This window comes from Alosa pseudoharengus, unplaced genomic scaffold (genome assembly GCF_046254945.1).
Source record: "Alosa pseudoharengus isolate Yale_2024_CS ecotype anadromous, Long Island Sound unplaced genomic scaffold, YU_APseudo_1.1 YU_APseudo_1.1_scf_12, whole genome shotgun sequence".
NCBI classification, from domain to species: Eukaryota; Metazoa; Chordata; class Actinopteri; order Clupeiformes; family Clupeidae; genus Alosa; species Alosa pseudoharengus.
The window spans coordinates 5,750,310-5,760,810 of NW_027468587.1; the positions used below are offsets into that span (position 1 = coordinate 5,750,310).

The 10,501-nt window shown below is 39.1% G+C and overlaps 1 protein-coding gene across 1 annotated transcript; it reads left to right on the forward strand.

Moving 5' to 3' along the window:
• Positions 1-846: 846 nt before the first annotated feature.
• Positions 847-8,455, forward strand: LOC143118767 (cell adhesion molecule CEACAM5-like). The gene is made up of 4 exons (XM_076279860.1): positions 847-1,092; positions 1,722-2,027; positions 2,540-2,818; positions 8,304-8,455. Exons 1-4 carry the CDS (start codon positions 1,035-1,037, stop codon positions 8,408-8,410), a joined length of 750 nt encoding a protein of 249 aa, XP_076135975.1. The 5' UTR covers positions 847-1,034; the 3' UTR covers positions 8,411-8,455.
• The last annotated feature ends 2,046 nt before the right edge of the window (positions 8,456-10,501 follow it).

Sequence of the window (10,501 nt, forward strand, 5' to 3'; positions counted from 1 at the left end):
TTGGGGTTTTTTTTTGCAAGATATAAGATAAGATAGCCTACAAGATAAGGTTTAACTTCAGTACCTTGTTTATAACTTTGTAATATCTCTTTCTTTCTTTAACAGTACACAATCAAACTGTTTTACACTATCTTTATTATACAAGTATTTTAAGAGTTTGTTGAATATTTGAATTGAAATACTGTATATGACTAATTGTGTGAAACGGTCTTTTTTCTGCTATTTCTATTTTACAATCAGACAATCCATCATGTACCTCATCCTAGTGTAGTAGCCACAGGCCCACATGTAGTAAGTGCTTTTTCTCTGTGAGGTTAAATATTTCTCAGTAGGATTTAAAATTAAATCCACATATATTTATACATTTTTATATTTATTAACTTATTTTGGGTTCCCCAGTTACGTGTTTGTCCATCACTTACTCACACCTCTGATTTCACCATAGTTCGGAACTGTGACACAGCCATAGGTCAACAAGCGTGTATGCCTGAAATACAATGAAGGACAGCCTTAGCACCCAAGACAACAGAGAGCATGGGATCTTCAGCTGACTCACAGCCGACATTCAAATGAGAGAGCTATTATCACAATAAACAAATGTGAGGTCAGTTCAATTGAACAACATTTATGCTCTCTGATTGGCTGGCGCACACGCGTGGAAACTAAGCCCATTGGGCAGCCTCCAGCATTCCCAGCGTGATTGAGGTTTACTGTAAACCTCTGATGATGAACACCCAGGCAAGGCCACCAATTGGAGAGGTTGAGCTTAATGAATAATTAGAGGCAGAGGCCAGGTGTGCAGGTGTGCTCATGAGTGGACATAGGCGGGGAGGGCGGGGTTTTCTTTTCTCGCTTTTTAAGCATTAAGTAACACGGTGTGTCTGTCCCACAGTTAGTCCAGCATAAATGTTTGTTCAGAGAGAGAGAGAGAGAATATTCCCATGATTGAAGCTTTTATTTTCATATTCTGCAAGAAAGAAAGGCATCCATTTTTAGCATAGGACAAGCACTGGACACCTTTTCCGACCAGTCACATGAAGATGGAATATATGGTGCCCTTTGCATTATTTTTACATCTCTGCCTTGGGCAAGGTAATATGAGTTACATGAGAGATATGATATTTTTTGATATTTTTGTATATTGTTCAATATTACATCTCCAAAAACTACAGATAGGTATGTAGGTCATATTAGGGTGTTAACAAAAATATGTCTGTTTCCACGGATTTTGGACATCTGACGGTGGTCAGATGCATCTTTAAATATCAATTTAACTTGCACCTCTTAGTAAGTCAAGTAGAAAGATGAAATGTAGATGAAATATGAAATGTAAACATATAAGATAAATGTATATATTACATTAGCCCTATACTGTAGCGTACTCTGATATCTGTCTGAAGGGATTTATTGTAAACAGGCTCATAACTCTGATCATTTGGTTACAACATTTTAGAAGAACTCAGTCAACAGAGGCTCACTTCTTTTCACTTGAATCATTAAAGTTCAGCATTCTATGTCAAACACAGCTGCAGGTTTTTAATGTCCTTGGGGACTCTCTTGTCAAGTTCAATGGAAGCTACAGGGATTGCTAGGCTAACAGAATGCCCAGAAAGGACCGTAATTGCAACTCTAGCGAACATTGTTACTGTATCATTGTGTACATAACATAACCTGTCATGGAAACTTGCCATCATTACATCTGTCTTTTATGTCCCTTTAAGCTCTTGCAGTGGTGGTGACTCCTGAAAACTCTCCTGCCGCCATAGTAGTGGGGCAAAATGTGACCCTGAAACCTAATACTCCTTATAATATTACTCATGGAGCATGGCATTTTGAGAGCAACCTAATAATGTTTTGGTACCCCGGGGATTATGTCACCATATCACCGTACGAAAATAGGATATTTTTTAACGAAAGTGATGCTTCCCTGACTCTAACGTCTTTCCAAGTTGGTGATTCTGGAAAATATCGCTGTAATGGACTCAGGCCGAGAGCCTTTAACAGGGTGTTAACTTTATCAGTTCAAGGTGAGTCACCAAATGTTTCTCCCTTGTTTTCCCTGTGCTTGTCTCTTATCTGACTACACATTCACACATTCATTTAGCCCAACAATACAGCTACTATATTGACACCATACCAGAGCTGAGACTTCTTTCTCTGTGTTGTCTATTGAAGGTTGCACAAATAGACAGACATGATGAAGCAGGTGTAGATTTGTTTATGAACAAGGTGATCTTATCAGTAAGCGTCAGGAAAACAAAGACAACACAAAGAGAAGGGAAAACAATTACAATTGTCAACAAAGTAAACACTTTTGGTTACATTTGGTCAAGTTCAATATTCATTTTACAAGGTAGATGCCAAATAGTTTGATACAACACAATTGACATCATTTTTGTTTACACTCAGGAGCAACACATTTTTGTTCTATATATTTTCCATTCTGCTCACATCAATGCTTAATGAGGAATTGAACAGTGTACCAATATATTTTCTTCAGTGATATAATCCCTTGTGTTCATGTTCCCCCCATTGCCAGTGCCAATCTCAAATGTGAACATGATGGTGTCTGACACCAATTTAATCGAGTTCAACGACACTGTCACTCTCAACTGTTCTGCCTCTGGAACCCCTCTCTGGTTCCAGTGGATCAACGGAACGTCTGTTGTGACAGCCAGCAACCGGGTCCAATTTAATAATGAGAGAAATGTTCTCACTATCAAACCTGTGACTAGATTTGATACAGGGCCATTCTCCTGTAATGGGTTCAACAACGTAAGCCAGGAGCATAGCAGGTCGGTCCACCTCAACATCAGCTGTGAGTATTGACTGACTATTGTGAATATTGTGTGGTTGATGTGATATTGCTTTGAGGTTTAATATCTCTCCCTAATGCCCCCTGCAGAGCAAAACACTTACGAACTTCAGCCATTTGGCACAATCTTAGAGGCTTTACAAATTTACATCACAAATAAACTTCACACTGAAAGTCTTATTTCTTAAGTTTTTGATGTAGTGATGTAGACAGGCCAAAGTAAGTGCACAGACTCCCCAAGAGAGATCAATGGACTCATTCAAATATTATTTTGATTCAATGCAAATGTGAGGAAAGGTATTCAATATCATGTGCAGTATGCAGTATTTGCTGCATGTATGACAATGTTTGTCTCATACCTGCTGAGCTGTGAGTTCATTATCACCTTATTTTGATATGAAAGGTTGTGGGGGTAATGATATGCTCATGTAATAGAATGTTATAAATGGCTGTACCTATTGCCATGTCATGTGTCAGTTCTTTGAGATGAGCCCCACAATGCCATTTTATCTAAATAACATGTAAGAGCCAAACTCGAGGGGCGGCAACAAGCATGCATTTAAAAATCTCACTGCATGCAATTGGATAACACTAGACCGTGTTTACTCTGAATGATTAAGGACTTCGACGCAATCGGATAACACTACGACCAATGTGTACTGTCCTCCAATGTTGCAGCGCTGTCTTCATCAGTTTAGCTGGTTCCCGGAATATTGGGGTAAAAGTAGCGTGCATCATTGCTCTTTGCCAGAGTGTCTCGCAGAGACAATTCCATTGTGCTCTCGCGAGAACTCTGGATTTCCAGGGTATTTCACTTGCATTTCAATTGAGGTAGCAAACAGGAAGCAGAATTGCAATTTGAATTGTGCACAACCCTGCATTGCACCTTATCAAAGACAGACCAGTGTACAAGATAGTTTTGTGTGCCATTCTCATCTACATTATCTAATCTAAAATGCACCAGTATGTCTTAAGTCAGATAGACTATGTATATGTGTAGCAGAGGTCGTAATTCGTCCGCTGCCCACGGCCCTCGAACCCGCCACCTCGACACACACCGGCATGGGAGTCGAACGCTCTAGCCATTGAGCTAAAAGCCCAGGCTTCCAACTCAGCGGTTAGAAGCGTTCTTAAAGGAAAATTCCGGTATTTAGCACTTTGAGTCCCTTTTCTGGTTTGTTTTGAATGAACTAGAGTGGTGGACACCGACATTTTGACGATTGGTCCTGTCTCGACCTTTCTGACTCGTTTTGAATCGCCTTTGACTACTCAGAGTGGTAGCCAACAGGCATACTGTAGTAGGCTACTCAAACATGTCCTAAAACAACCCTTAACGTTTGTTTTCAAAACTGTGCAACTTACTGAGTGGTTAGTGGTGTTCGTTTGTGTTAGTGGTGTACATCAAGCAAATCACTAATATTATGGACAATGTGCATCCATTTTCAGTCTTTACACCTACACTGCTTAATGGAAGCATCACTGAGTTAAAATGGTTATTTACTTATTTATTTAGTTACTTATTCATTGGGCTGACTTACATATGGCAAGTACATACATTTTTACATATTTACTAACTACTAATGGAGACATAAGAGAAGCAAACTCCACTAGCTAAATACAACCTGATTGAGAGAACATAATAGGACCCGTTCCCTTCTACTATTTTCACTCTAAATAGCTATTATTATGACCAGTGTTGCCACAGTTACCTTGAAAAAGTAATCTGATTACTGATTACTGATTACTCCTTTAAAAAGTAACTTAGTTACTTTACTGATTACTTGATTTTAAAAGTAACAGTTAGATTACAAGTTACTTTATTAGTTACTTTCAACAGCTGCCGACAACACCCCCACCGCCTCAACATAAAAATGATAACCGGTTTTGCCAATACTCACTATACTGGAAGTGCATTTTAACAGTAATGTCAGCCATGTATAGCAGACATCCCAACCTAACCTACTTAGATACTGAAATTCAGATGTTTGTTCAATAATACCAACACCAAAATAAGGAAGGCCTATTGATAGAAATTGTTATAGTAAAATATGTAGATTTTTTTTTCATGTAGCCTTGGCAACTAACCATCTTGTATAGGCCTGAGTAATATGCAAATGAAATGACACTTGTTAAACTTAGGCCTACCTCAACAAGTCTTTTGCAATCATTTAACCCGTTGCGAGCAATGCTAAAGTCCCTGTTACAAACAGTGCAGTGTGCAAGACTATCATTATGTGTTAATCTTAAGAGACAATTGGGTACACTTTTGTGTAGTCTGATGTGAAATGGGTCTTAAATCTTCCTTTTTGAGGGGCGCTGACGCTGCCATGACGCTCCTGGTCCTAGATACACTGACTGAACTGATTAATTAAGTTTGGGAGAAAAGAGATATAAGCACACTTACACTGAAAACTGATTGGTTGATTTAGCAAAACAGACCAGGATGCTCTCTGTCTTGGATGCGCTTCAGGCACAAACGCACCACTCCTCTCTCTCTCCCTCTCCGTTGTGTGCACGTTAAACTCATATTCACACGCGATTTTAAGTCCGGTCTGGCTTGCGTGCTCTTGTTCGCTCTAGGTTCCGGGAGATTTTATGTAATTTGCAGGCGTCAGGAAGCCGCTATCAATATGTGGGAGACTCCCAAAACTTCGGGAGACTTGGGACGTCTAGCTAGACAGCACTTTGTCGCCAGTACAGAATGTCTCTCTCTCCCTCCATTGTTGTTTACGTTTGTGTCGCTGCATGGTTTTACACGTGAATTGTCCTCATGCTGAAAACGTGAGCATAGCCTACATGACATTAATCCCCAAGACAAGAAGAAAGCAAAGAATATATCTTTTTACTAAGGAAAATAAAAAAATAGTAACGCACAGTAACTTAGATAAGTAACTTTAATCTGATTACTGGTTTGTAAATAGTAGCGCGTTAGATTACTAGTTACCGAAAAAAGTGGTCAAAATAGACCAGTTACTGGCATCACTGATTATGACCGCCGCTAGCGAAGCGGTCATATAATGATTGTCAACGTTTTTTTTTTTTTTCCCGTCATCTACTTCCTGAATTTTTGGGCAACGATACACGGGACACCAAAACACCGGTGCACATGAAATTTGGTGGGTATGTAGCCCCACTAGACTTTTACGGAAAATGTTCGTTTCGTCCCCGGGGGCCACTCCCCGGGGGCCACTCCCCCCCGTGCTGGGCCCCCCGAACCGCAAAAAAAGCAGTTTTTCCTAAATAACTACCAGAACACTGGCACTGAGGATGAAGAATCTTTTATGGTATGTTGGTCTCAAGGGCCCACATCAACCTGGCCCATAATCACTCATTTGTGATTTGCACTGAATTACAAATTCAGTAGGATTAAAAGAAAGACAAATATTCATCATCATCATCATGGCTGCATTTCCAGTATTGGCGATAAGTAGTCGTTTGTCCACTAGATGGCGCATCGTTGCAGTGAGACGTAATTTTGTTGGAAGTTAAAAGTGGGTTGGAAAAACAATGGACGCTTCCTAGTCCTACAAGGACTGTAGTTTACCGCAGAGAACGTCTAATAAGGATAGGACAATGTTCACATGAAATGTAATTCCCATTTCTTCTTGAAGCCGAAATAAATCTGAGAATGTTTATTGGACATGCTTGGTTTTTACTGCAGGTACGTTAATCTTATAATATCAATAAGGACCTTGGTATAATAATGTTACTGTTAGCGTTGGTTGAGTGATGGAGGCCAATTTGATTGCATTTGTAGAAAACTATAAATGCGGTTATACCAAGCAAATTGATAGCAGCACTGTAATTGTATCTTTCGACTCTCATTTGTTGCACGTGCTACAAAAATCATTCTGTGCAATGGAAGATTTACCAACGTTACACCGGTCGGATACAGTTTTACCTATACATGCGTGAGACTGAGACGCCTGTTTATTTGTTTGAAGTGCGTGCAAGTGCTTGATACTGTAAGGCGTACGCCATTGGTTTTTAAAAGGAGATTTTATTTGTGTCGCCAGCATAGCCTATTGACAATTTATGTTGTAAATAGGCCTACCTTATAGGCCTACCTGTAGCTTAGGGAAGCTAACAGCTTTCTATTAGGATCTAGTTTGTTAGTTACAGTTTTGTCATAACTCCCTGATGCATTTTTGCATTTAGAATATCCAGAGCGTGGATATCTCAATCGGAAAATTAAACAATATCGGGCGTCTATGGACTAGGCTGGGTGAACGAACCCAGCATGATCTGCCCGCTATTTATTTTTTGATTTCTTAAAAATTGAGCTTGGTCTGTTGAAAGCCAGACAAGCCATGGACCTCAGTTACACAATGCAAGGGAACATGAATCAGCCTATATTTGCACGAACAACAACGGACAACAGCTCTTCAACTTTGGCCCGTTAAAATGTGTATGAACAGTCTAGTGACGCATTTCATCAAGGCCCATTTGGACATGTCAGTTATTTGCACCACTGGTTAGATGTAAAACAGCATTTCGTTTCAGACTACTGTTACTTAATTTGTGCATTGACAATAAAGTATCACATGAACTAAAGATGACTAAAATATTATGCAGAAGAAGAAACATTCACAAAAAATCCATCTATCCAAAAATGACCTTTGTTTTTGATAGCTGTTGAAAACGGCATGGAACTGACCGAGATGTTTTTGTTTATTAATAAATAAAAAAATAAAAAAATAACATTATGCTGATACCTTTTGCTTTTCCTAAATACAATGTAGCCTACAGGTGTAAGTGACCTTTCATCAATCCAGTTGCAATGGATGAACTGTGATGAACTGCCCTACTTGTGATTGTTTAGAGATTTTTAAGGTTTTATAACAATGCTACAACTTCTTTGGCTATTCTACAATCTATTCACCTTTTCAGCGCCAGTAGGCTACTTTCTGTGCAGCCGCACACGCACACACACACACAGGCATGCCAAACAAGCATACACAAAAGTTTCAAGAGTGGGGGATGGAGTAAAAGATGGAGACAAATTGATTAGTGTGATTTATTTCCGCGGAAAGGATGTACAGTACAGGACTGAGCGGCGGTCATATTTTGTACCGCTATGCGGTACATCTAGTTACAATAACTATTTTATCAATTGCAAGACTCTTTTCTTAAGTGGTTCCTCATTGGTGGGATTAATTGCTTGGTGTTCTGCATTCCTGCAATAGTGTTGGATTGTTCAAGAGGGATCTAAAGACTTATCTGTTCAGCTTACACTTACAGTAATTAATTAATCCTCAGTTATGGTTGTGTATATTCATGGTATTTGTTTATTTTTTTATAATTTATATATGATATTGTATTGACATTAATGTTATATTTTTACTAATGTTGGTTTACCAAAAAACTGTTTACTGTTAATTTTAACTATTGTAAGGTTCATATTATTGTATTCTGTAAGTCGCTTTGAACAGAAGTGTCTGTTGAATACACCAGCTCAATTACTCAGATCCCATGCTTCTCCCCACAGCACACCCTACCAGCCCGGCCCCCCATCCTACCCCCAGTGGCTCTGTGATGGTGAGACCAGCGCTAGCTCTGATCTCCATGGTCAGCCTGCAACTGCACTTTTATTAAATGGAGTAGTCGCACTGTTCATTAAATGTTAATTAAGTATTGAAAGGCCTTCTGTGGAAATGTGTATGTCTTTGGTTGCATGTCTTTGTCCAAAGTCTTTCCTGATGTTGAAAGTAATTGTGGTGAATAATTAAGTGTGCTTGCTGCAAAGCAGCACACTTATTGTTCTTCTTAAGTTTTATTATTATTAAGTGTGCTTGCAAGCACACTTATTGTTCTTCTTAAGTTTTATTAAGTGTGCTTGCAAAGCAGCACACTTATTGTTCTTCTTAAGTTTTATTATTTTTCCCGTCTCCCTAATTTTTTGTCAGCCCTAGCGCCTAGGCCCTTTGAGACAGAGACACCGTTCCAACTATAAAACGTCCGGTCAGTACCGGTGTAAGTTGGTCGCGAAGATGACGTCAGGTGGGCGTGTCGTTCATCCGCCATATTGGATTGAACAGAAAGCGAAACTAAATTTTCACAGGTCACAAATTTGGTCCGAACGCCAGGAAACTTGACGTACATTATCCTTGGACCAAGCCTCACAAATGTTAGTGGAAGGATTTTTGATTTTCGAAAGCGTTTGCCCGTCACAGCCAAACGTAATCGGCGGCGAAGCTCCGAAACAGGAAGTCGTCCATATCTCAGGAACACTGTCACATATCGATACCAAATTTTGTATATGAACTGGGGACTCCAGTGTGAGGGTGCATAAGCTAAAAAAAAAGAAATATTCCAAAAGTTTCCATCATTTGGCAAACCACCCACATGTATTTGGTAACTCACACCATTCACCATTCACCTTCTATCACAATGCCTTCAATGTATGCACAATGTCTCCAGGCAACCTTGCCCAATCATGAAATCCTTGCTCTGCCATGGGATAGTATGGACTTACGAACTGAAATAGCAAGGAGAACAGTAGCTATATATAGCTTACATAATAGAGTTGTTTTCACATTGACGTTATTCAAATTACATTTTTCATTATTGTTACATATCATGATGGGAGAGTATTATTAAAAATGTTACAAGTATGCAAATGCATATGTTTACGGGCATTTAGGTTTTACTGTGTTGTTTTGTTGTAAAGACATGCAAGGCATTCTGGGCCATGTAATAGACAAAGCAGTGGTCGGCAGCGTTAACTTGATTTCCTGTATTAATATGAATAGGTGTTTCTGTAAACCTAGGGACAATAAACAGCTATCTCTGTTACAAAAACGAGCTGGTAATCGCCATTGAAGAGGGAACTATGATAAAAATATTTTTTTCCTAAAAGCATGGAGTTGACTAAAGAATAAACAAGCGTCACGTTAATGTTAAATAGCCTACCTATCTGAACGCTAGGTGGCAGCGTTGTATTACATTTCACTAGTGTAGCCTACTTGAAATATGGTGTGAGATTCACAAGTAAGGAAGGTGCAAATATTATGTAATTTATCATGGGAAATTATTGGAAATGTTATTTCTTATTTATCCTAATTGCAAACCACACACATCCATTCGGAATCACACGTACACATTTAATACTGAAAGACTATCATTTCGTTTATTTGATGTCGCCTAGCAACACAGCCTTCAGAGCAAAGATTCTAGAACAGGGCTTCAGAGAGACACGTTTTGAGTTTGTGGCCAAGAACCTAAAATATCGGTTTCCATGTGCTGGATGGTGTGCGTCCTTTATGAAAGTAAGTGTTTTATACAGTTAACGTTACAGACATAATGAGTCATGTTGTAGTGGTCAACATAAATGTGCCCCTTCTGTTATTAGAATGCTAAGCGGAGAAGCATGCTAAGCAGAGATTTAGTATCATTCATTTCTTGTGTGGCTAGCTATATTAGTACAGCGGCTAAGGCCAGATTTTTACCTGAATCGTTCAGTTTTTGCAGAAAGCACGAAACTTGGTACAGGTATAGTACTACCCCTAGTGATCAAAAATTGAAATGGACCCCAACACATAGTGCCCCCTAGTGGCCCCTATCTTGACTTCAAATATGGCCACCAAAATATGCCCTTTTTTTCTACATTTATAATGCTATGCTGCTTTTAACACATAATATGACATGTCTACAGCCATCTTTAAGCATTATTAAATACATAATGAG